Here is a 26,643-nt window from a genome sequence, read left to right on the forward strand (position 1 = left end):
GTCTCAAGCTGCCAGAGTAGGGTGATAGCTGCAGAGGAACTGACAGGGCTGAAGCCCAGTTTGCTCTGAATTAGCCATCAAAGCTTATAATTATTGACAAACAGGTGACAACTCTCCAAGGTCCGTTAGTGACCAGCCCTCAGTATTTTTCCAAAGATGTAAACTTTGGTCAGGGCATGTGACTCGAGTGAGGGCAGGGCAGGACTCTGTGGCTCCACAAAGAACCACTTCCCCTGCCCTGAGGACCTCCTCACCCCAACCACCAGTCCAAGGTGCATTTCCAAGTCAGGGTCCCCTCCAGAGCAGTGGCCAAGCCCGTACCTCCCTTTCCCCAGAGCAAGTCTTTTATTTATTAGCTGCATCCTCCTAAGAGTTCCGCTCAACAGAGTGTCACACACACACAAATTTTGGAAGCCTCTAGGCTTTGAGGCAACAACTATCAGGAAGAAAGTGAGGAGATGTGGATTCTGTGTCTGTCTCTGTTGTGCCACCCCGACCAGGTTACCTCTCCTCTCTGAGCCTCATTTCTGCAACTGGGACATGAAGACTGGACCACAAGCTCCCTAAGAGAGCCTCACCACCATCAAGTCTTTAAAAATTGTGACTGAGTTTCTATTTATAAGCTTTTATGTATTTATTTATTTATTTTCAGTTTTACAATTTTATGTGCGTATGTGTGCTTTGGGTGCAAATTTACAAAGCAGATTTGTTTTACATTCAACAGTTCATGGACATTTGATTTCATGGCCCCATTACCATCCCCGACCGTAAAAAACTCTCCTCGCCTCTCCTCCCTGTGACTGCCCCCTCCCTGTGCATAAGGTCTGCGCATTCCTGTCTGTCCAGCTTTCCCTCTATGTGAATGCTGCCTCTCTGCTGTCTCATGGCTGGTTGATCCAAGGGGTGCATCTCCCTGGGGTAGGACTTCCGCATGTAGGTCTTTCTGCTGTTGGGCTGAGAGCCAATATGTGGAAGTGAGTCCATTTCTAGACCCAAAAGATAAACTGAGGCCATAGTCTCAGGGGTTCCACTAGTCTCTATCTGACCAATAATTCTGGTCATTTTTGTATTTTTGAATTTTGTTCCATTTTTCTTCCCACTCTATCCAGGATCTCCAATTTTGATCCCTTGCAGAGTGGTTGGCATTGGTAGCCAGGCACCATCTAGTTCTTCTGGTCTCGGGGTCATGAAGACTGAGGTCCTCGTGGTCCATCACATCTTTGGACTAATTGTTTCCAGATGACTTTGATTTCTTCACTCTTCTATAAACTATTATTTCTTACAAACCTCCACCCACCTGTCACTTTGTCACATTGTGGTGGCTTGTGTGTTGCTGTGATGCTGGAAGATAGAACATTGGTATTTCAAATCCCAGCAGGGTCACCCATGGGGGACGGGTTTCAGCAGAGCTTCCAGACTAAGACAGACTCGGAAGAAAGGCCTGGTGATCTACTTCCAAAAATCAGCCAATGACGAGTAGTGACTGGGATCTGAAAAGCTTGCAGGCCACCATCTAGATACAACAATGGGTCTCTCCTCGTCCAGAGCAAAGAATAATGAAGAAAACCAAAGACACATATAAACAATTAGTCCTAGTGACTGGTACACCATGTGGTCCTCAGTCTATACGACTATGAGACCAGAAGAACTAGGTGATGCCGGGCTACCACTGTCAATCGCTTGGAGGGGGATCTATGTAGGAGATCCTGGATAGAGAGGGAGAACAGTGTGGACAAAAAAAAAGGATCAGGTTTGCTGGTCTGATAGAGCCTGGTGGAACCACTGAGACTATGGCCCCTAGCTGCCCTTCAGGTCTGGAACTGAACCCACTCCTGTGGCTTCCTGCCAAACAAAAGACAAGCACATGAGCTGAACATTTGCATTAGGTAAAAACCCACCAGCCACTCCCCGGAAGGAAGATTGGGCAATCCTACTTCCGTAGTGATACTGCCTCGGAAACCCAAGGAGGGGTCGCTATGAGTCAGGGCTGACTCGACGGCACATAACAACAACAACAACAAATACACTCCTTGGAGAGATCAATCACAGGAGAATAGAAGAGCTGTATGTACAGGGAGACAGCTCTGGGGGCAGGAGTGTGTGGGAGGGAAGGACACAAGGAAGAGGTGGTTAGGGGAGGAAGTGGGAGGGGAGCTGTTGCATTGTGGGAGATTGCAGTCAATGTCATGAGACAAAGTGTATGTGAGGTGCTATATGGAAGATGAATTTGCTCTGTAAACTTTCATCCAAATCACAATAAAATTTAAGAAAAATCAATAACAGTAAAAAAAAAAAAAAGCCAATGAAAACTTTATGGATCACAACAGAATGTTGTCTGACACAGTTCTGGAAGATGAGCCCCTAGGTTGGAAGGCACTCAGAATACACAGTGGTCTCCACAGTGGAGTCGAGCGTACCAGTGGTTGTGAAGGTGGTGCATGGCCAGGCGGTGTTTCTTCCTGTTGTACACAGGGTTGCCGTGACTTGGAGCTAACTTGACAGCAACTGCTACAGCAACATTGCTTGTAAAACTTACACTAGAATTCAAAGAAATTTATTAATCACATCCTGGCAAAGCAGTGGGCATGTTACCTCTCAGGAAGGGGTCACAGGTGCCTTTTTCAGCTTACCTGATCCAAGCGCTCGTAAGCTGAGATCTGTAGAGCCAGTGGAAGGGGTTCTACTCACCTCCTTGGAACTGGGTTTCCCATAAGGAAGCAGGCAGCGCCTTCATCTCACTGGCTTTTCCTACTCTGAGATGGAAAAACAGGCAGAGTGTGCATTTTTATACACTAGCATCACATCCAGTCCCTGCTCTTGTGAGCAGTTGGAGAACAAGTTGGTGTGAACAGACCAGACATCTTGGATTGAGCATCTAATCTTCACTGGTCCCATGGGGGTGGATGAGGTGTGCCTGGGGGAGAATAAGCCATGGACAGGCCTGAAACTGAATAGCAAAGTTGTTTACTGTCATGTAAAGCTAACATTGCCAGATATTCAAGTCAGATTCATGAGAAAGTAGAGAAATAGCAGAATAATGTTTACATGTGTTTTATTGACTGTGCAGAGACGCTCAACTGTGTGGATCATAACAAATTATGGATAACATTACAAAGAGCAGGAATTCCAGAACACTTTGTTGTTCTCATGCAGAACCTGCATATAGACCAAAAGGCACTCATTTGAACAGAACAAGGGAATACTGCATGGTTTCAATCAGTAAAGGTGTGCTTACTCAGTCTGTACGCTGAGCAAATAATGCAAGAAACTGGATTGTATGAAGAACACAGCATCAGGATTGGAGGAAAACTCATTAACAGACTGCGATACGCAGACGACCCAACCTTGTTTGCTGAAAGTGAAGAAGACTTGAGCACTTACTGATGAAGATCAAAGTCTTCGGTATGGATTACACCTCAACATAAAGAAAATAAAAGTCCTCACTACTTGACCAATAAGCAACCTCATGATAGATGGAGAAAAGATTGAAGTTGTCAAGGATTTCATTCTATTTGGATCCACAATCAATCTCCATGGAGGCAGTAATCAAGAAGTCAAATGATGTAGAGTGGAGGGTCAATGAAGAAGGGGAAGGCCCTCAAGAAGATGGACTGACGCAGTGGCTACAATGATGGGCTCAGGTATAGCAAGGATCGTGGAGTTGGCCCAGGACTGGGCCATTCTGCTGTACATAGGGTTGCTACGAGTCAGAGACGACTAGATGGCACCTAACAACAACAACATCACAAAAACAGGAACTAGTCAGTCTTGGGCCCGTGGCAGTGTTGGTTGTTCCAGGAATGATCATATATACCTCACTTTTAGCATTCGTACCTGCCCACCTGCATAGAAAGAAGCGAAAATATAGACAGCAAAGGGCCGAATACAGTTATCACTAAAGCACCACTCAAAGCCTATTGACTTATAGTTTGGACACAGTTCTAACATGTCTTCTCACCTAGTTTCTTAGAAGGAGAAGCCAACTGCTGAAGAGGAGGGCATGCTGCTTGGGCTACCAGAGGCAAGTACCCTAAGGAGTCCAGGCTGATGACAAAGGAGGAGGCAGGAATACAAAGAAAATCTCAGAGAGTGGCCGCCTGGGACCACTGGTGGAGGGGTGGTCTCACATACCCTCAGCGTCCGGGCTATGACTATGACATGTGGACAGCCATCACAGTCACAGCAGTGACTCAGGTTCTTCAGAAGAGCCTAAGTGACTGATTGTATATTCTAGTCACAAAGGTAGGGAGGGGAGCAATCCAGTTTAAAACAATTTCATTCCAGAGTGGATCTCAGAGGGCCAAGTACAGTTGTCTAGAAAAATCACTTAAATGGATCTGCTGCTTCTGTAATTATCTTCGGAGCGATTTCTTTACCTCAGGCATTGTGTTAAAGCACAAGGCTGTGAAAACCAGTTGTCACTGAGTCCATTCTGACTCCGAGTGAGTCAGGGTAGACCTGTGCTCCATAGGGTCTTCCGTGGCTGATTTTTCAAAAGTAGATTTTCTACCTCTGGGGGGACTTGAACCACCAGCCTTTCAGTTAGCAGCCAAGCGCAGGAGCCATTTGAACCATCCAGGGACCCCACTGTGCTGTGAGGTGGGCCCTCTTGTTGTCTCCATTTTACAGATGAGGAAACTGAGGCACAAGCAGTTAGGTAAGCTGTCAAAGATCATACATCAAGGACATGCAGAGCCCCGATTTGAACCTGGGGAGTAGTCAGAGAGCAGATCTTGCCGCCTCCACCGAGCTGCAGTTCGGGACGGGGAAATCAGACTGTGGGCCTGGAAGTTAGGGAGCAGGAGCAGCATGATTCGTCGTATACGTGACACTTAACATGTCCATTTCTCTGCAGACCAGAGAAGCTTTGTCATGCCTGGGCCTGTGCACCAGACCAGGATCTGCACTTTTTCTGTGAATATTTTTGGCTTTGCCGGCTACAGTAGATGAACTGCTGCATCTACCTAGCTCTGCCTTTGCCATGGGAAAGCCGCCCGTTGAAATTCTGTAAATGAATGGGTGTGGTGGGATTTGGCCCCAGGGCCATAGTTTGATCTGGACCCATGTTGGGAGCCCCTTGTCTAATAAACAGAGTCCTTCAAATCTGGCCCTGCCCTCCCCTCAGCACTCAGCCCAGCCCCCACCACTGAGCCCCCAAACCTGCCGGTCACTTGTGGCTGCATTGCCCCATCTTTCAGCTCCACTGTGCCTCTGGCCAACTCCTACTCATCCTTCGTGGCTCAAGAGAAACATCATCTCCTCCAGGAAGCCTACCTTGACTGCCCCAGTTCACATTAAGGTCAGGCGTCCCTCTTTGGACCCCCATAGCTCCTGGCTCACCAGACGCTGTTGTGGTGAATTCTTTTCATCGTTCCTCCTATGAGGCTGTGCTTTCCTTTCCTATTTTATTGATATTTTTATCCCTAGAGTCTGGCATATTATAAACACTTAGTAAATGTTGAGTGAATGAATGAATGAATGAATGAGCTGACAGTTGACTAGCCCAGCAGCCTGGAAGCAGGACCTGGGCTTCTGAAGACATCCTGTGAATGTGCCTCTTGCTGTCTGGAGATGGCCCCTGAACTATCCCCTAGTCCACACCCCTGACCTCCCCGCTGGGAACCAAACATGTAGAAAGCCACAGCTACTGGGTGTGAGCACCACTGAGGGGAGCAGCTGCACCCCGTCATTTCTGGACCCTCTGCCCGGCCCTTGGGAATCGCCCGCTGCCTCTGAGAGGCTTGGGAACAGCAGTGTGAGGACCCAGCTGGCTCCTAGTGCCTTCCCAGGGTCCCCAAAGGACTGGAGAGACTGGGAAGCCATACTCCCACATGCTACCTAGGGAGTAGACAAGTGGATCAGCCAGCTAGCCTGGCCAGTGCCTGTGGCTTCTGACTTCTCACGAAATCCTTGTGGCATTTAACAGGCAAGAGAAACTGAGGCTTAGAGCCCAGACTGATAGTTACACAAGGCACTACCTTTGGCTTAGTGCCTCGCAGCCTCGCACATGTAGACACCACACTGAACCAGCCACGAGCCGTGCAGGGGTAGGGGCCAGTTCTGGGGCTCACCACCTGAATGCAAGTCTTGGGCTACCATCCCCATAACTGTGGATGACCAGCCTACCGTCTGTGAGCCTCAGCTGCTCATCTGGGAAGTGGAAGACTGCTGCTTGCTTCCCGGGTTGAGTGGTTGGAGAGCAAGGAGGAGGAGTACTTGGTGCACATTAGAGGCTCACCTGGCGACAGCCACCGCTTTGGGGACTGCACCTGCTCCAGGGTGAGCCGCCTTCGTGATGTGGCAATGACCCGTGCTCCTGTCTGCCCACAGCTGCCCTGGGCACACTGGACTTCAGCCTGCTCTATGACCAGGAGAACAACGCCCTCCACTGCACCATCAGCAAGGCCAAGGTAGGCCCTCCGCCCCCCCATCTCGCAGTCCAGGGTCTTGAAGGTCAGAGGTTGGAGGTCTGGGGGCAGAGGGCAGATGAGGGGCGGCCAGGGTTCACTTCTCAGCTGTCCCCCATCTCTACTTTGTAGTTCTGAGGGGGGAGGGGGTACAGGGCAGGAAAGGACTTCTTACCTAAACCATCTCAGCTGCCCACCCACCAAGAAGCCCTACGCAGCGAGGCATGTGGGGGAAAGACTAGAAGCCAGGAAAGAACCAAGAAGAGAGTGAGAGAATGAAGGCTGGGGCGGGGCTTCCAGGGTGTAGCCTGGGAAGGAGCTGAGGGGTAGGAAGGAAGAGAAAGGACGTGGAGGTGGTATGTGGGTCCTACAGGCCCTGAGGGAGGGGTGGATGCCTCTGAGCCCCTAAAGTTCCTAGCACCTGGGCCTTCTGGACTCCCCACGGGGGGTGGGTGGGCACCATTGTCCTGCTCTGGTCGCTGACCCCACTGCTGTCTGGGATGAATCTGGAGTATCAGGGCCTGAGCCCCAAAGACCCTCAGCCCCTGCTTCCTGGACTGCCCAAGCTTTCAGCCAGTGTTCCTGGGAGCTGTGGGCGTCTGCCCTGTCCCACCCCCACCCTGTGGCCCTGCCCCTGGGCCAACATTGTCAGCTCTCTGTTCTCAACCATGCTGTTCCCTTCGTCCCCCCACCACATGGCTCCCTCTGGGAGGAAGGTGCCAAAGTTGATGTTCTCTCGCAAGGTAAGGGCAGTCTGCTTGGCCTGGTAGAACTTTCCGGACAAAGTGTGTGTGTGGAGCTGAGAGGGCCTGAGCCAGTGCAACTCAGATCAAGGTGCTGCTTCTTGCAGAGCAACTGGGCCCAGACCTCACCCCCAGCCTCTCCCAACCTGCAGGCTTCCCTCTGTCCTGCCCTCCCTCCCTCTCTCCCACCCTCCAGTCTGAGGTGCTGCCCAGGGCTCTGTGCCCAACCAGAGGAACAGGCCACCTGGTGCCAACCCAGGCTGTGCCCCCAGCGCCACCTAGCCAGTGGAGCTGGGCTGCGTGGGCAGCCGTGAGCCCTGTCCACGGTGGGCCAAGCCGGGGTTGAGCACCAGGAGGCCTGCACTCAGTCCCCAGTCAAGCCCGCTTCTCTGGGAGCTCCACAGGCCTTGCCCAGAGGGCCCATCCTTCCTCCGGGGGCTCCGGATCTGCCCTAGGTACCCAGCTGAGGATCTGGTGGCTGTGCCAAGGCGGAGGCCAGGCTGCAGGGCCCGGGCAGACCCCATTTTCTCCCTCAACCCAGCTTTCTCCTTCAACCCAGCTTCCAGGCTCGGGGGACTGGGGATGGGTACTGGCTGGCAGGTCACTCTGGCCAGAGCCCACCCCCTCCCTTCTCACTCCAGACACCAGGCCCCTCCTTATGCTGTGTGCCTCACCTTCCCTACCTAGGCTGGGGTGCAGGGGTTGTGGGGTATATAGGCACATGTGTGTGCATATCTGTGTGTCTGTGTATGCCTGCACATGTTCGTGTTTGTGTGTGTGCACACTATGGGTGTGTCACTGTAGGCACTGGAAGTTGGGGGTGGAGGACCCCAGGCCATGGTGATCTTCCATTCTCCATTTCACTCTGCTTAAATCCGGTCCTGCAGGGAGGGGGGGCAGCAGTAAGCTGCGGGTGAGGTAGGGTAAGCGAGGGATGTGTCAGGCATGGATTACCCAGTAAGCAAGGTAAGCACTGGCTTACTTACATGTATTTACTAATCTGTAATGAACAATTTCACATGGGTTCCACCACGCACACCCACGTGCAGGTGGACACACAGACACTCAAATCCATAAGGGAAAAAGAAACAAACTCAATGCCATGGAGTTTATTCTGACTCATAGTAACCACTCCTTGGGTTTCCAAGGCAGTATCACTAGGAAAGTAGATTGCACAGTCTTCCTTCCGAAGAGTAGCTGGTGGGTTTGAACCGCCAGCCTTCTGGTTAGCAGTCAAATGCCTTAGGCGCTACGCCACCAGAGCTCCCAAATCCATAAGAGGGATTAGAAAACTCCAACGGAACAGCCAGTCCTAGGAGATATGCAGCCTCGCATTTGACATCCTGAAAGCTCCACTACTCAATGCTCCCCCCAACCCCACCCCAGCAGCAGAGGCCGGGAGGGCAGAGGAGGGGCCGGGTTTGGGTGGAAGGCTCTCCTCTCCAGGCTAGAGCAGCCCCTCCCATAGGAGGCAGCCCGTAAACCGTGGGATCTGCTTTTGCAGACACAATAAGCTGGGGGGGTGGATCTGTGTGAGGGACAGCGCCCCCCCAGCAGCCCTTTGACCAGAAAACAGCTTCCTGTCCTCCCCTCTCTTTCCACGGGACACAACCCGCACCGAAGCTGGGTCAGGCTGTGGGTGAAGAGCCTGGGTTGGGGGTAATGAGTTGCTCATCTGGGCACAGAAGTGGGGAGGGAGGCGGAACCGGTGACTTGGCCTCCAGGCAATGCCCTCTGGCCCCTTCTGTTTCTGGCTGAGAGTGTGGCCACCCAGGGCGCTTGGGGATCAGTGGTTGGGATGGTGATGGTGGGAGAATATCACAGTCTGGGCTTCTAGGAGGGCAGAGAGGGCATCACCCCCATCGCAGTTTTGCAGCTTCCCCTCTGCCCCACCCCAGCTCCCAGGAGCATCTCAGAGGCAGAGCTGGGACTGGCAGAGCCACAGGGTAAACATGGCGGGTGGTGCAAAGATTTGCAAATGAAAAGAAATGGGATCCAATGAAAACACTTTTAGCTACAATAAGCATGGGCAAATTTACAGGAATTGTAAAACAAAACATCAGGCTTCATAGACATCTCCTGCTCCTGGCAGCCCTGCTCAGATCAGGCCATGCCATGCCCGCAGCTGCCCCAGAACTCCAGGATAACTGCCTTTTGGATGCTTTGGGGAAAGGAGAAGCTGGGAGGAGGATTGGGACCGAGAGTAGAGAGTGCTTCACTGCCGCGAGCACACGGGGGCTCCTAGCAGAGATGGAGCCCCAAGAGCTCTGGGCACATCAAGAATGTCCCAGACTCAGCCCTCATCTGCTTCTCTGGCGTCTCCCAAGGAAGGGGAGCCCATGCTCTGACTGCCAAGCCCTAATGGTCATGCCAAACCTGGAAAGCAATGCCTAAGGCATTTGACTGCTAACCAGAAGGTTGGCGGTTCAAATCCATGGAAGGAAGATGGGCAAACCACTTCTGTAAAGATTTACCACCTTGGAAACCCAGTGGGGGTTGCAGTGAGTCAGAAGTGGGTTTTGGGTTTTTCATAGGTGATAAAACTGAGGCTCAGGGGGCAAAGTGACTCATCCACTTATCAACTAATAAGTGCTGAAGCTGAGCTCTGAACCCAGCCCAGTCTGACTCTAAAACCTGTACCCTTTCTCCAACAACTTCATTTGTGGAGAAGTGGGAGCCCCCTTCTCAACTATCAGCCCCCAATGGGTGCTCCTCCAAAGCCAGGTCGAGTGGGGCCCCAGGAAAAGGGGCTTGGGCTGCCTTGGTGGCAGGCTGCTCACAGCAGCTGAGCTCTGTCACCCCCATCTGGCTTGTGAAGAAAACTTGTAGTTCATCTTTGAATAATCTCATGGGGCTGCCACTGGGCCCCTCACAGCCCACAGCTGCCTCCCTGCATCCCTGGGTACTGTCCCCAAAGGAAAAAAATGCCATTTTCAGAAGCAAGAGCCTGCATGAGGTTGACTAAGCCCTTAGCTGTTTTCGGTTTCCCTTGTTCCCTGGCTGTACACATTAGACTGCTTTTTCAAAAGGACCTGAGAGCAAAGTTAGTCAGGGGTGCCATCTTGTGGAGGGACCCTCTGTGGCTGGCCAGCTGTGTGACCTTGGACGAGGGCTGGCTGGGAGCTGTGGCAGACCCAGACAGAATGCACTCCCTGACAGTCTCACAGAACATGATACATCCACGAGTGGCTCAAAGAGAAGTGTGTGGATGAGAGGATGGAGGGTCACGTGGATTTGGGGTCAGTGACACAAGTGTCCACGGAGGAGACTGGAGGCTGGGGTGTGGGGAGTAGAGTCCATAAGAGGAAAGGCTTGCCTAGAGGCTGGAAAGCAGGGTAGTGGAACTTCATTTGAAGGAAGGTGAGTCCCCTGCATTGCTGATAAGGAGAACAGAAGAGCAAGGCTGGCCGTGAAGAGGCTGCCCTAGGCTAGGGTGTTTGGGGTGACAGTGGGAAAGTGCACCTGCATTGAGCCACCCCCACTCCCTTGTTCTGAGAATATGGGGTTAGGGGCAGCTGTGAAGAGGGCCGTGGATGCACCAGCCAGGAGGCCCAGGGAACCAGGACGTCATCTGCTGAGCCAGGCTCCTGTGGGTCCCGGCTGCCCTGTGCCTCCAGGCTCCACTTCATACCCTCCACTGTTCTTCTCCGCTCAGGGTCTAAAGCCGATGGACCACAATGGGTTGGCGGACCCCTACGTCAAGCTGCACCTGCTGCCAGGAGCCAGTAAGGTGAGGGGGTTCCACCCCAGGCCCTCCAACCAACTCTGTCCGCTACTGGGTCTGGGGCCTGGGCTAGCCTTGAGGACCCCCAGGGAGGTCTGTAGCTCCCCCACCCTCCTTAGAAGGCTTCGGCTCCACCGAGAGCACTCAGTCAACATCACACCCACCAGGCCACCCAGGGACCTGGCTGCTGCTGAGCTGGGGGACCCCCCCCCCCAAGAATTTCCAGTTGACTGTTTTATAGGCAGCATTCACAGTTGGATGTTAGTATTATGTACAAAAAAAAAGGTTCTGTGGTCATATAAGGAGTCCTGGGGGGAGCAGTGGTTAATGCTCGGCTGCTAACAAAAAAGTTGGTGGTTCAAACCCACCACCTGCTGCATGGCAGAAAAGACCTGGAAATCTGCTCCTGTCCAGATTACAGCCTAGAAAGCTCTATGGGGACGTTCTGCTCTGTGACATGCAGTCGCAAGGAGTCACAATAAACTTGATGACACCTAACAACAACAACTCACTGCCATCAAGTCGATTAGACTCATAGCAACCCCTCCTTGGGTTTCCAAGGTGGCATCTCTATGGAAGTAGATTGCCCAACCATCCTTCCAAGATGTGGCTGGTGGGTTTGAACCACCAGCCTTCTGCTTAGCAGTCAAATGCCTTAGGCACTACGCCACCAGAGCTCCTAACAACAACAACAATGTCCTTATAAGCAAGACTCCTGGAAACTATCTGCTTCCATAAATATTTACAGCCTTGGAAATGCCACGGGGGCAGTTCTAGTCTGTCCTATAGGGTCACTATGAGTCAGAATCAACTCAGTGGCCATGGGTGTGTATGTGTGTGGTATGTGATCATATAAATCGGGAAACATTATTAGACAAGTTTTGACTTATCAGAGCCTTTAATGAGTTGACGGGCTGCTCTGTGACTCTCCACAGGGCGAGTCCATCTTCCTTTAAGAACAGCTGGTGGGCAGCCTCTGCCTAATTTATTTGGCCACAGAACCTTGGTTTACATGCCAGTTGACCCAATAGGCAGACCAAGCCCATGCTTGAGGTACCAACGAAAGGTGCAGCTGGGAAAGGAGAGAGAGAAACAATGTTTTGTTTTGTTTTAGAAAAAACTTGGTATTGAATAAGAACATCAAGGTTGTCACTTCCCGGCCTCTTGGCTGAGGTCAAGTGTGGAACGTCAGGTCGGCACTGGGAAATCAGAACTTGATTGGACCTCCATCTTGCAGCTTACAGTTGCTTTATTCTAATTACATGGGTCGGGGGGTCACCATTATCTTCTCATAATTATGTCTTGCCCCAGTCCTGGGACCCATAAGAAGTATGACTATAGTCTAGCAACTTTGTTTCCAAGTGGAGAGTAGAACCCATAGGGGCGATGGAGAGACCCAGGACACAGCCAGAGTGAGCAGCAGAGCCTGGGGGTGGGGTTCCTGTCCCAGCCCCTCAGAAACCAGGATCTGAGGAGGTCCTGCCTGGGAGGAGGAGAGTCAGCAATGGGAGCTCCCTCCTGGGAGGACCACCTGCCAGCTGCTTCTGATGACCGCCCTGAGCTGTCTGACCCAGCTGCTGGAGGCTGAGATGACTTAGGAGCCCAGGCTCTCCTAGACCAGGGTGTGGGGCTGAACACCCCAGTGGTCCAGGAGGGCTGTTCCAGAAGGGGTGATTGCTCCCTGTCTGGCAGATGTCCCACCACCTGCAACTGGGGAAGTGGGTCACCACCCCAGACCACAACGTCCTCATGGGACCCAGGGCAGTGAGGGCTGCAGGCAAGTGTGAACAGGAATGCTCCCAACTCAAGAGCTCAATGACCATGAGCCTCCCAAAAAAACATGGAGTCCTCATCTGTAAAATGGGGCAACTCTACCTCCCTGATTTGGAGTTAGGGGGACATAAGCGTACCCCTTTCCAAGGTAGAAGCCTCATTCCATGGCAGGGCTGGCCATGGTGATTGCTGCAGGGCACGGGACAGCCACCATACCCTTGGCCTTGCTCAGGGTCCACAGACGGTGGGACTCACCCTAGGCAGGCACACTGTACTAGTTTCCTGGGGCTGCCATAATAGAGTCCCACAAAGTGATTGGCTTACTGCCACAGAAATTCATCGTCTCACAGGCCTGGAGGCTGGGAGGCCTGATGCAGGGTGCAGCAGGCCATGTTCTCCCCAGAGGCTCTCGGGGAAGATCCTTCTTTGCCTGTCTCCTAGCTTTTGGCATTCCTTGGCGTGTAGACGCATCACTCCCATTTCTGCTTTCATCTTCACATGGCCATCTTCACTCTTCGCCTCTTGTCCTCTTTTATCAGGACACAGTCATTTGGATTAGGACCCACCCTGCTGCAGTGTGACCTCATGTTAATTAGTAGCACCTTTAAAGACCTTGTTTCCAAACAAGGTCACTTTGAGCACATGAACCAGGAGTTAAGACATAGACTCAATGGTACCCAACCACAGTGTCCTTATAAACTCAACTCAGTCTCACTGCCATCAAGCCAATTCCGACTCAAGGCTGTAAATCTTTACAAAAGCAGATTAACTCATCTTTCTTCTGTGGGTGGGTTTGAACCACCGACCTTTTGGTTAGCAGCCGAAACCTTAACCACTGCACCACCAGAGCTCCTTATAAACTAGGTTGTACTGCAAACAGTACAGTGAAAGAGGTCTTAGGGTGCTCTTTACAGTAGGGACCCTACTGGGCTCCACATTGTGTCAGTAGTGTAACCTGGGATTCACACCCAGAACTCTCTGACCTCACAGCCTGGGCCACGTGTGACACATCCCAAAATGAGTCAGTCATGGAGCTCAGAGTCTGATGGGACAAGACAGGTAAACTGTGTAAGAAGCAAGATGTACAGAGGCAGGACTGGAGACAATCTTCCAGCTTGGATGGCCACCCAACAAGTCTGCCCCTAGGAGAGGATGGCATCCCCAGTAAGGGGGCAGCAAAAGCAGGCAGATGTGGGCATGCAAGCGCTCTGGGAGGGAGAGAACCCGGTTCCACGCTCATACTGCCCACAGCTGGGTCTCACAGCCTCGTGCAGAATCCCTAGGAGTTCCCTAGAGGCAGGATCCTCTTTGAATGAGTTTTCTGTTACTGCTGTAACAAAAATTACCAGGAATTCAGTAGCTTAAAACAATGCAAATGTATTATCTTAAAGTTTTGTTGGTTAGAAATCTGACACAGGTCTTATGATGGTTATGTTTTTGTGTCAACTTGGCTGGGCCTGGTTGAGTGGCTGGGCAGCTGGTGGTAGTTGTTCCCCACGATGAGACTGGCAATCAACTCTATGGTGGGATCTACCACAAGCAGCTGAGTAGCTGCCTTTGGGACGTGGTCTGCCTCCTATATTTAAGGAGAAGCTTTGGGAATGGTCTCTAGCCTATGGCACGCTTGGACCCTGCATGTAGCCATGTTGTTGCTCAGCAGCCTGCTATGCTCTGCCAAACTTGGGCCTTACAATGGACTTAAGTTAATGGCCTGCCAAGTGGTTTGGTAACATTGGGACTGTGCCTTTTTCTTTGTCAACCTTGGGGCTTCTCAGCCTCAGCAGCCAGCGGCTGTCTGAGTGAAGAAATGCCTCTAGCTCTAGTGGACTGGGAGCAGGAGACAGAGCTGGACCCCAAGGTTGAGGGGCTTTCACCCAGCCCCTAGAGCCTGGCACTTTGAACTTGGACTTAAAGCCTCCAAATTGTGAGAGAATAAACTCCTGTTTGTTAAGGCCACCCCATTTGTGGTATATATCTTGTCAGAGTAGCACTAGGTAACCAGAACAGATCTCATCGGGCTAAAATCAAGGTGTTGGCAGGGCTTCGTTCCTTCTGGAGACCATAATGGAAGAATTCATTTCCTTGTCTTTTTGTTTTTCTGCTCCTAGAGGCTGCCCACATCCCTTGGCTTGTGGTCCCTTCTTCCATCTTCAAAGCCAGTATCACTGTGTCTCTCTGACCATTCCTCCATAGTCACATCTCCTGCTGACTCTCTTTTGTTGTTTCCATCTTCCTTTAAGGACCTTTGTGATTGTATTAGGAGTCCTTGGGTGGTTCAGACGGTTAACATGCTTGGCTGCTGACTGAAAGGTTGGTGGTTCAGATCCACCCAGACGCACCTCAGAAGAAAGGCGTGGTGATCTCCTTCCAAAAACTCAGCCATTGGAAGCCTTACGGAACACAGTCTCCTCTGACACATGGAGTTGCCAGAGTCAGAGTTGACGCATTGACAACTGGTTTTGTGATTACATTGGACCCACCCAGATGATCCAAGAGGATCTCCCAGTTTTAAAGTCAGCTGGTTAGCAACCCTAATCCCACCTGCAACTGTAATTCCCCTTTGTCTTGTAACACAACATACTCACAGGTTCTGGAGGTTAGAACGGGGACATATTTAGGGGCTGTATTCTGCCTGTCACACTCGCCAATGCTCATGGGATTATTTTTCTGTTTCCAGGCAAATAAGCTCAGAACAAAAACTCTCCGGAACACTCTGAACCCCACATGGAATGAGACCCTCACTTACTACGGCATCACGGACGAAGACATGATCCGCAAAACCCTGCGGTGGGTGAGGGCCCCAGGCGCCTGCTCCCCTCCCTCTGCACCCCCGTCCCAGCCTTCGCCACAGGGGCTGGTGCTGCTCACACACCCCTTCCACCATCTGACTGCAAATCTGCACTGAGTTTGCAAGCCAGACACGAGACCCCAATGCGTCTGGGGTGCCAGCCATTGCCCTTGCCCCCCAGGATCTCCGTGTGTGATGAGGACAAATTCCGCCACAATGAGTTCATCGGGGAGACACGCGTGCCCCTGAAGAAGCTGAAACCCAACCACACCAAGACGTTCAGCATCTGCCTGGAGAAGCAGCTGCCGGTGAGTGGGGCCAAGGGCCCAGCCCGTCACGGGGCAGCAGGCCCACCTGGTGCCCTTCTGCTGTAAGCTCAGGGCCAGGAGCATTTATTGAGCACCTACTATGCCCCTGGCACAGTTTTAGATGCTGGGAATACAAACAAAAATCCCTGCATTCGTGAAGCTTGGCTAGGAGACACCCACAAACAAGACTGATAATCAAAATAGATTGCATGTAATGTAGTGGTATGGGCCAAGAAGGAAAACATGCTTCAAGGAAGGAGGAACAGACATACTGGAGGAAGTTAATGATTTAGATGGATGCTGAGAGGGGGGCAGTGGTGGTTCAGTGGTAAAATTCTCACCTTCTATGTGGGAGACCCAGGATTGATTCCCAGCCAATGCACCTCACCTCAGTGGAAGCTTGTGTGTTGCTATGGTGCCGAACAGGGTTGAGCAGAGCTTCTAGACAAAGAAGGATAAGGAAGAAAGGCCTGGCAATCTACTTGAAAACTACGCCAGTGGCAGCCCTGTGAATCACAGCAGTCTGACCCCCAGCTGATCATGGGGATACAGCGTAGGACCGGACATGGTTTTGTTCTGTTGTGCATGGGTCTCCATGAGTCAGGGGCCACCTCGACAGCACCGCCACCAACAATTACACACAGACAATGCTCTGTACCTCCGTGTGAACCCTGAAGGAATCACATGGCATCACATTAGATGGGGGGTTAGGGAAGGGCTCACGGGCAAACTGGACAGCTCCCTGGGTAAGGAATAGTCCAGGCTGAGGGAACAGTGTCGGCATGTTCGACGCACAGGGAGGAGGCCACGGAGAGTGGGGCAGAGTGTGGAGTCAAGGGCATCCTCAGAGTTGAGATCTGAGAGAAAATAGGGGGTGGAGAACCTAGGAAGGATTTTGGCTTTTCCCCTGAAAGACACGGAGCCACGGGGTGGAGGGTTGCTAAGCAGGGGTGGCATGCTCTGGCGACATTTTTTTTTTTAATAGTCTGTTTTTTAGAGCGGTTTTTAGTGAGTAGAAAAATTTTGCAGAAAGCAGAGAGTTCCTGCAATCTGATGATGTTTGAACAGGCCCCCAGTACTGGGCATAGAATGGCAGGGAGAAGGGGACAAGGGTGGGGAGACCAGTTAGGAGTGAGGGGGAGCAGCCAGGGTGGGAGAGGGGCTTGATGCTGCACGAGAGGTGCCCACAGGCTAGGCGTCATGGTGAGAGAAAGGGCAGTGTCAGTGTTTGGGGCCTGAGCACCTCCAAGGAGGAAGCGGCCTTTAACTCAGGCACGGAGGGCCGAGAGAGGAGCAGCCGGGATGCTGGGAGCTCAATTTGAACATGTTAAACTTGAGGTATCTGTAAGATACCCAAAGGAGACAGAAAATAATTCTTTCCTAGAAGTTCCAATTGTTTGAAAATAATGTCAAAACAGATTGCCCTCTGGCCATCTCCAGCAGCTAAGCCGTTCCTCCAGCAGTCCATTGTCCTGCGACTCCCTCCCTCCCTCCCTCCCATCTCTGAGAAAGGCTGGAAAGGGTGACCAGGAGCCCCCAGCACACCGAGACAACAGAAATGCTGTGTCCTCAGTGTGCCAGTGTCTAGGACAGGACAACGACTCTGTCCCCCCCACCCACGACATCTTTCCTCCAGAGGCCGGGGCATAGGGAGAGTGCAGAGGATAAGCCCAGTGCCATCCCCGGCATGCCCAGGCCTTGGTGGGTGAGGGGAGGGGGTCTCAGGACACAGAGCTCCACAGTAGCTGAGGCCCAGGAGCAGGCCACTGCTTTCAGAATCCCCCACCTGTCATTTTGCGTAACTCGATCAAATTGTATTCCCGTGTCACGTTCTCTCCTACTCACACATTTGTGTGATGGATCTAACCTTTTTTATCTTATTATTAGTCACTAACCACAGCTAACCCTGTTTTTCCAAATGATCTATGTCACTTATAAAAGGCAACATCCACTGCTACTGTAGTTGGGTTGCCTGAGTTTTGATCACTGGCATAAACAAACAACTATGTGGTATGTAAGAGTATGTTTACATGTGTGTGCTTGTGCATGTGCGTATGTATCTGTGTGAGAGCATGTGTGTGCACATGTGTGTATATTTGTGTGGGGGAACGAGTATAAACGTGTGTGCATGTGTTTTATGTATACATCAGTGTGCACATATGTGTATATTTGTATGAGAGAATGTGTGTGCACGTGTGCTTTTTGTGTGTGCATGTGCACGTGTATGTGTGTGTGTACATGGGGCATGATCAGGGCATTGCTGAGCCTATGATTGAATTTGCTAGTAGCTCATTGGTCCAGATTCACGGGCGTACAGGTATCCCAGGAGTGCAGTTTGGGGTAACAGCTCTGACATCAGACACATTTTGGTGGCACGTTTTAGATTTTTGTTACCATTAGTTGCCATCAAGTTGGCTCCAACTCATGGATGACCCCATGTTACAGAATGAACCGTTCCCCAGTCCTGAGCCAACTTGACCATTGTTGGTGTGCTTGAGTCCATTGTTGCAGCCATTCTGTATTTTGAATGCTTTCTGATCTAGGAAGAGCTCTGGTGGCATAGTGCCTAAGGCACTTGACTGCTAACCAGAAGGCTGGTGGTTCAAACCCACCAGCCACTCCTTGGAAGGAAGATTGGGCAATCTACTTCCATAGTGATACCATCTGGGAAACTCAAGGAGGGGTTGCTGTGATTCGGATCTGACTTGACAGCAGTGAGCTTGGTTTTTGGTTGGTTCCAGTCTAGCGGCTCATCTTCCAGTACTATCCAACAATATTCTGTTGTGATCCATAGGGTTTGCACTGACTAATTCTTGGAAGTAAGCCTTTCTTGCTAGTCTGTCTTAGTCTGGAAGCTCTGCTGAAACCTGTCCACCATGGATCCCCCTGCGGACATTTGAAACACCGATGGCATAGCTTTCAGCATCATAGCAACATTCAAGCCACTACAGTACAACAAATGGCAGATAGGTGGTAGACATAGTCTCCAAACATTGTTTATTTGTTCTAATACTGAACAAAGCCCAGGTTAATGGTTTTCATGTGATACAAAGTACAATATTCCACCCTAAAAAGAGGGCTGAAAATATCCCTGCTCATTTATACTGTTTAATTTTCTTACAATACACAAACTAACACAGAGCCACAGTTTAGTGAAGCCTTCACATACAAAGCCCTCAGCCAGAGAGGCAGATAATTAAATCTCACAGTCTAGTCTGATCCATTGGTAATGGCTGCCTGAGCCGTGTTGGAAAAGGTGCTGAGGCTGCATTTGAGGTGGGGCAAATGCTGTGATTGATTAGTCATGTCTGCTCTGGTGTGGGAGTTAGGGAGTGGTGGCCATGAACAGTGCATGTGTCCTTCCTGCCAGTCATACCTCATAGAGTCCCATCTCCAGGGAGGTTAGATGTGGCCCTGCCTATGTGGGGGCCACGTGGGGAATCACTTGAGTCCTAGGGAGAGGACAGTCATGGTAAAGGGACCGCTGAGACCATGTGTTCAAAAAGTTTGGCAGAACAGCCTGAGGAAGGGCCCTTGGGGAAGGCATGGTGCAAGCTGGGTGGACAGACAGTGTTAGGAGAGGGGCTTCTAGACGAGCAGCAACTAGAGAGCAGAAATAGATGGTCTCAGGGGGCGAAAGATGGAGAAACTTGGTGCCAGACTCTGAGGCCTACAGATGAGCTCTGACCCCAGAGGTGGGCACTGGGCAGCTCCTGAGGCAGGAAAGGGCTGGGCGGCTCTCCACCACTCCCAGCTCTCCTTGGCATTGAGAACATGTCAAGGGTCCATCTTCTGGGTTCTCCCACAGCGGGCCACCCACCCCAGCCACCTGCAGGACTCCAGGAAGCAGCCTCAGGGGGTCTGGGGCCAGGGTGACCCATTACCACCCCTCGGTCTCCGTGTGGCCTGCGTAGACATTATAGCCTTCCTCCAAACCCCACAGATTGGCATTGCTGGCGTAAGACTGAACCCAGAAGGGACCATCTGACCTTCCATTCTCATCTTCATTAGAATAAACCTGCCAGACCCTTGCCCAGTCCTGGGGAAGCAGTAATGTAGACAGTCTCAGCTTAGAGGCACTTAAAGTGTAGGAGACAGATGTGTGAAGAAACAACTGACGACCTGACGCTGTGGCAGAAGGAGCTGAAGGAAGGGAGCACAGAGAGGACAGTGTCCCCAGCCTGGGGCCGCTAGGACTGAGCCTTAAGGCAGGACCAGGCCTGTGTCGAGCAGTGAAGACTTCTAAGAGCACGCTGAGTGGCGGATCTGGCAGTGGTGAGGGCTTGGAGAAAAGAGCCAGCCTCACCTGCCTGGAGCTTGTGGGGAGTTCAGGTGAAGCCAGGCTGTGAAAAGGGACAGAGCCGGAGACAGTCTGGAAAAGCAGGCAGGTCAGCACACTTTCTCTGTAGAAGGCCAGAAAATAAATATTTCAGGCCTTGCCAGCCATATGGGCTCTGCTACAGCTACTCAATTATGCTTTTGTAGCGTCAAAGTTGACAGTATGAAAATGAATAGACATGGCTTGTTCCATTAAGACCTTATTTGTGGACACTGACATTTGAATTTCATATTATTTCGTGAGTCATGAAATAATAGTTTTCTTTGGATTCTGTTTTCAACCATTTAAAAAGATAAAAACTGTTCTCAGCTCATGGGCCATACCGAAGGAGGTGAGAGGCAGGATTTGACCCCAGGCCATGGTTTGCTGACCCCCGGACAAGACCACACTGGGCTGTAAAGGCCAGCTGAGGTGTATGGCCTTATCCTGCAGGTGACGGGAGCCATGGGCAGGGGTGACAAGGTCAGATTCTGTCTCAGAAATACCCTGTGGGGAAGGAGAGGCAGGGCAGAGGGCCAGTGAGGACAGCCAGGGAGCACTGACAAGGGCCTGAACTGGACGGTGGTCACTGGGCACCCAGCTGGAGGGAGGCCCGAGGACAGCCTCAGTGGCCCATTGGCCAAGCAAGGAGGGTGGGCCAGATCCAGGCTGGTGGTCGGAGCAGGTGAGGATGGCCAAGTGACCACCCTGCCCAACAGGTAGACAAGACGGAAGACAAGTCCCTGGAGGAGCGGGGCCGGATCCTCATCTCCCTGAAGTACAGCTCTCAGAAGCAGGGCCTGCTGGTGGGCATCGTGCGGTGTGCACACCTGGCTGCCATGGATGCCAACGGCTACTCGGACCCTTATGTGAAAACGTGAGTATGCGCCCCCAGGCTGCCCCTCCTTCTCCTCCTCACCTCAAGGGACGTGGGCTAATATGATACGATCAGTAATTCAGTTCAGCAAGCTGCATGCTTTGGGTGTATTCTCTTATTTGATTCTTTGGTGACTCTGTGGACTAAGTACAACCAGTTCCATTTCACAGATGAGGAAATAGAGGCCATAGAGGTTAAGTGGCTTCCCAGAGTCACAGAGATAGAAAGCAGTTGCCTGCTTGTCCTGTGTCCAGGCCTCCCGTGACCCAGGAAGCACTATGAGAAAGCTGAGAGAGAGGTGGGAGAGGATGGAGTATGTGGCAGAATGGCCAAGACACTGTGTGGATGGAGGAATTCCACCAGGACCAGGCAGCTGCTCACATAGGCAGATAAGGGTCTACCCAGCGCCATCAGTGGGGGCTTGTGGTAGTGCTGGAGGAGAGCCAACTGACTTGGGGTATCCTGGGCCCCAGAGCTGGGTGTGGCGAGTAGTGCCTCCCAGCCGCTGCCTTCTGTGCCAGGAGGGGCTGCAGTCTGAGTTCTGAGGGGAGAGAGGAACCTGATGGCCCTTTGGAGATGGGTAATGCAGGTGCCTTGGTGGCCACCACCAGCTTTGGGTGTTTGTCCGAGTTCATAGGCAGACTCTCTTAAGGGCCCTGGACTTGGGGAGGAGTTTGGCAGAAGGGAGCTGCAACAGAAAGGGAGGTAAGAGAGGAGTTGAGATGGAGACGTGGGAGTGGGCGTGGCCTGAGGGCACAGTGAGGAGGCCCAGGTGACTGAGGCTGTAGGATGCCTTGACACCACAGGGAGGCCAGTGCTGCCGTGTGGCACAACTCTGGTGATACCACTCCTGCTGGCCACTGTCGTATTTCTGTCACTTTTTAAATCAGATCACAAAAATGGTGCAGCTGGTTTGGAAAACAGCCTAGTGGCTTCTTAAGAGGTTAAACATAGAGTTCCACAGCCAAAGACCAAACCAGCTGCCATGATGTTGGTTCCAGCTCATGGCGGTCCCCCATGTGGCAGAGTAGAGCTCACTCCGTCGGGTTTTCATGGCTGTGACCTTTCAGAGCAGATCACCAGGCTTTTCTTCGGAGGTGCCTCTGAGCAGCCGTTCATAGCAACCAAACGCGTTAACTGTTCGCAGCACACAAGCAGTCAGAGTCAGCATACCAAAGCAAGAAACAAACTCGCTGCCATCGAGTCGGTCCCAACTCATAGCAACCCCTCTTTGGGTTTCCAAGGCAGTGTCTCTACGGAAATAGATTGCTCGGTCTTCCTTCCGAGGAGTGGCTGGTGGGCTTAAACTGCCAGCCTTCTGGTTAGCAGTCAGATGCCTTAGGCACTACACCACCAGGTCTCCCATGTTCTTGTTGTTGTTGTTGTTGTTGTTGTTATGTGCCTTCGAGTCAGACCCCACTCATAGCGACCCCTCCTTGGGTTTCCGAGGCAATATCACTACGGAAGTAGATTGCCCCATCTTCCTTCCGAGGAGCAGCTGGTGGATTTGAACTGCCAGCCTTCTGGTTAGCAGTCAAGTGCCTTAGCCACTATGCCACCAGAGCTCCCATAGGACCCAGCAATTCTAGTTATATTGCCAAGAGAGATTAGAACATATGTCCACACAGAAACTTGTCTTTGAATGTTGATAGCATCACTACTCATGATGGCTGAAAAGTAGAAATCATGTAAATGACCATCAACTGGTGAATGAATAAACAGAATGTGTTATATCCACACGATGAAATATTGGTGGTGATGGTGGTGTTACATGCCATCGAGTCAGCTCTGACTCACAGCAACCCTGTGTACAGGAGAATGGAATACTCCCTGGTGCCGTGCCATCCTCATAGTCCCTGCTATGCTTGTTCCCACGGTTGCAGCCACTGTGTCCACCCACCTTGTCAGGGGTCTTCTCTTCTTCGCTCCCCCTCTATTTACCAAGCATGATGTCCTTCTCCAGGGACTTTCCCTCCTAATAACATTCCCAAAGTACCTGAGCTGAAGCGTCACCTTCCTCCTTTCTAGGAATGTTCTGGCTGTACTTCTTTCAAAATAGATTTTTTCATTCTCCTGGCAGTCCATGTATCCTTTGCCAATACCATAGTTCAAATGCATTAGTTCTTTTTCTGTCTTTCTTACTCATTGTCCAGCTTTCACGTGCATATGAGGTGATTGAAAATATCATGGTTTGGTCAGGTGCACCTAGCCCTCAAAGTGACATACTTGCTTTCTAACACTTAAGGAGGTCTTTTGCAGCAGATTTGTCCAATGCAATATATCCTTCGATTTCTTGACTGCTCCTTCCATGGGCATTGATTATGGATCCAAGTATAATGAAATCCTTGCCATCTTCAATCTTTATTCCATTTATCGTGATGCTGTTTATTGGCCCAGTTGTGAGGATTTTTATTTTCTTTATGTTGAGGTGTAATCCATTACTGAAGACTGTAGTCTTTGATCTTCATCAGTAAGTGCTTCAAGTCTTCTTCACTTTTAGCAAGCAAAGTTGTGTCACGTGCATATCACAGTTTGTTAATGAATCTTCCTCCAATCCTGATACCGTGTTCTTCGTATAGTCCAGCTTCTCAGATTATTTGCTCACCATACAGATGAACTAAATATGGTGAAAGGCTACAACCCTGATACACACCTTTCCTGACCATAAATCACTTAGTATCCCCTTGTTCTGTGAGCACAATTAAGTATTCTGGAATTCAGGTTCTTTGCAGTGTTATCCATAGTTAGCTATGATCTACACAGTCAAATGCCTTTGCATAGTCAATAAAACACAGGTAGACATCTTTCTGGTATTCTTTGCTTTCAGCCAAGATCCACCTGACATCAGCAATGATACCCCTCATTCCACGTCCTCTTTTGAATCCAGCTTGCGTTTCTGGAAGTTCCCTGTCAATATAAAATAATTATTCAGCCATAAAAAGGAATGAAGTTCTGATACATGCTATACCATACACGGACCCTGAAAACATGATGCTGAGTGAAAGAAGCCAGACACACAAGCCACATACTGTACGATCCCACTTATATGAAGTATCCAGAATAGGCAAATCCATAGAGACAGAAGGTTACATGAGTGGTTGTCAGGGGCTGAAGAAAGAGGAGAATGGGGATTGACTGTTCATAGGTCCATGTTTTCTTTTTGGGATGGTGAAAACGTTAGAGAATTAGATAGCGATGATTTTAGTATCATTAACCCTGTGATTATACTGAAAACCATTGAACTGTACACTTTTCATAGGTGAATTGTGTGATATGTGAATTGTATCTCAATAAAGTGGTTACAAGATAATCAGATAGATACCACCAGGCTCCAGAAGCAGACCCCAGGTGTAACGGAAAGTGAGGGAGTGCCCCTACACCATGCATGGTTGGAGTAGGTGGGCTTCTGGGCTAAAGTACAGGTACCACTGGTTTTCCATGTGAAGAACAATGAATTGGGCCTTGACCTCAACCTTGAACAAAACAATGTGTTCCAGTGGATCAGAGACCCCACTGTGGGAGGATGTGTTTCCGTAGTGTTTTTAGAAGACAGTCAGGAAACCCCTTTGGAGAGAAGGTTGGCACTACCCAGTAAAATTGGAAATGTGCATCCCTATGTCCTCACTGTCTTCTTTTCACGTTTATTCCAGCAGAAAGCTGTTTATTACAGCAGTGCTTGTAATAGCAAAAAACTGGAAATAGCCAAGCATTCATCAGCAGGGGAAAAGGTTTATAAAATGTGGCATATGCCTCTAATGGCATAATGCAGTTAGATGAATAAATTAGAATCTGCGAATTAACATGGACAGTTCTCACAAACAATGCTGAGCCAAAAAAAAAAAAAAAAAGCAAATTGTGGAATGATACAGTGGGAGCCTATTTCTGGATATGTCTTAAACCGAGCAGAACAATTCATGAGAGTGATGGTCTCTGGGGAGACAGAGGGACAGACTGGAGTGAGAAGCTGTCACCCTTACCAGAAATACTAGATTTCTCTTACAAAAAGAATTACCATCTGAAGCCAAGATGGTGTGGAAAACTTAAATCGGGCTCAGTGCCCACCTGCCAGGTTGACAGGAATTCCAGGGGATCCAAGAGCCAGGGGTCTTACATGGCACTGCAGACAGACCAGCCAATGCCATGCCCATGCAGAGGCCTCATTGTGTTGCTGTTGGTTGCTGTGGAGCCGGCCGTGACCCATAGTGACCTTATGTATAACAGAATGAAACACTGCCCGATCCTGCTCCGTCTTCATGATCACTGGTGTGTTTTTAGTCCATTATTTTGGCTGTTGTGTCCTCCATCTCACTGAGGGTTTCTCTCATTTTCATTGGCCCTCCACTTTACCAAACATGATGTCTGGTAAAGGCTGCTTGCTACGAGGTGGAAGCCAGAAATGCCACCCCCCAACTTTCTTTTACCAAATTTTTACACCACCTGCCCTTCCCATGGGACTCTCTACTTCTGTGCTGGGTTCAGTAATCTATTCACACAGAACTCACAGACAATACTCACAATCAGTGCACTACTAGGGAAGTAACAGGCTACAATTCAGGACCAGAAATGACTCTGGATACAGGTCTTTGATGGGGACAGCCTCTTCTTCGCGGTGTCCTGGGGCACGCCTCTGTCTCTGAACCTCAGCCTCTCCGCTCTGCTGATAGGTGCCCAGAGAGAAGGCTGCTCCACCAGCAGGCCCACTCGGGACACCCGGCTTTCTTGCCCCTGGGCCGGGAAGCCCACTGCTCTGTCTCACTCTCATCTCGCTTCTGCTGCCTCTGCCACCACGGTTCTTCTGCCCCTTCTCACCGTCTCCCATCCTCTCACCATCTCAGCAAAGTTACTCTCTCTGTTTCCTGGATCAAAGGGATCTCGAGTCCACAAGGATGCACCCCACTCCAGGTTTTTCTCTCTTGACGGCAGTGAGATCCCCCTTTCCTCCTCTGGGATGGCTTATTTTAAGCAAAACGGCAAAACTGGTCCATCCCGTTAGGATACCGTACACCGTGTTTACATAATTAGCAAGCTATCCAGTCCCCTTAGTGGGCCACATGCATTCACATTTGCGTAGTCCCACCTAGTCATTTGATAGGAGTTACAAAGACTGTGGCTAGAAGGGGCTATATTAAGCAATTCACAGCACCAAAGTGACCCTAGGCCTCCTTGCTAAAAGCAGGGGAAATAAAAGCCAGTCAGATCCTGAGTGGGGCACATCTCAGCTGCATCCTTGACAGGGCATCCGTGACCCTGGGAAGGGCATCAGCTAGGGACATGCCCAGTTGTGGATGCTAAGGGACAAAGCCAGATGGATGAGGGGCCTTTGTCTGAACCCTCGTTTTTATAAACCCCGTCCATGGTGACATGTATCTCAGTTTCCCCATTTTTGCACCGGAAGTGCCAGGTTTCACAAAAATCCATCTGTGCTACCGCCCAGAAAGTGCTTCCTGACCGTAGGCCCAACCTGGTACCACAGTGGTTAGAGTGCTCACCTGCAAACTGGCGATTCAAACCCACCAGCCCCTCTGCAGGAGAAAGATGTGCCAGTCTGCTTCCGTAAAGATGTACAGCCTTGGGAACCGTGAGGTGGTTCTACTCTCCCAAAAGGTCACTGTGAGTCGCCTCGATGGCGGTGGGTTTTAAATAGCCCCTTGATGTCTATCTCCGTGTTATACCTGGGGAAACAGGAAACTTGGCCCACTGTGCTG

The 26,643-nt window shown here is 50.8% G+C and overlaps 1 protein-coding gene across 1 annotated transcript in view; it reads left to right on the forward strand.

Moving 5' to 3' along the window:
• Positions 1 to 26,643, forward strand: part of DOC2B (double C2 domain beta) — a 125,579-nt gene that overhangs the window by 93,934 nt on the left and 5,002 nt on the right. The window contains exons 6-11 of the mRNA XM_042780488.1: positions 6,331 to 6,410; positions 10,806 to 10,880; positions 15,325 to 15,434; positions 15,617 to 15,743; positions 20,781 to 20,938; positions 24,476 to 24,515. Of these exons, the coding sequence (XP_042636422.1) occupies positions 6,331 to 6,410; positions 10,806 to 10,880; positions 15,325 to 15,434; positions 15,617 to 15,743; positions 20,781 to 20,938; positions 24,476 to 24,515 (590 nt within the window). The remainder of the gene's footprint in view (positions 1 to 6,330; positions 6,411 to 10,805; positions 10,881 to 15,324; positions 15,435 to 15,616; positions 15,744 to 20,780; positions 20,939 to 24,475; positions 24,516 to 26,643) is intronic.

The sequence above is a fragment of the Orycteropus afer genome, unplaced genomic scaffold (assembly GCF_000298275.1).
Source record: "Orycteropus afer afer isolate SDZICR_OR568_19922 unplaced genomic scaffold, OryAfe1.0 scaffold00042, whole genome shotgun sequence".
Classification (NCBI taxonomy): Eukaryota; Metazoa; Chordata; class Mammalia; order Tubulidentata; family Orycteropodidae; genus Orycteropus; species Orycteropus afer.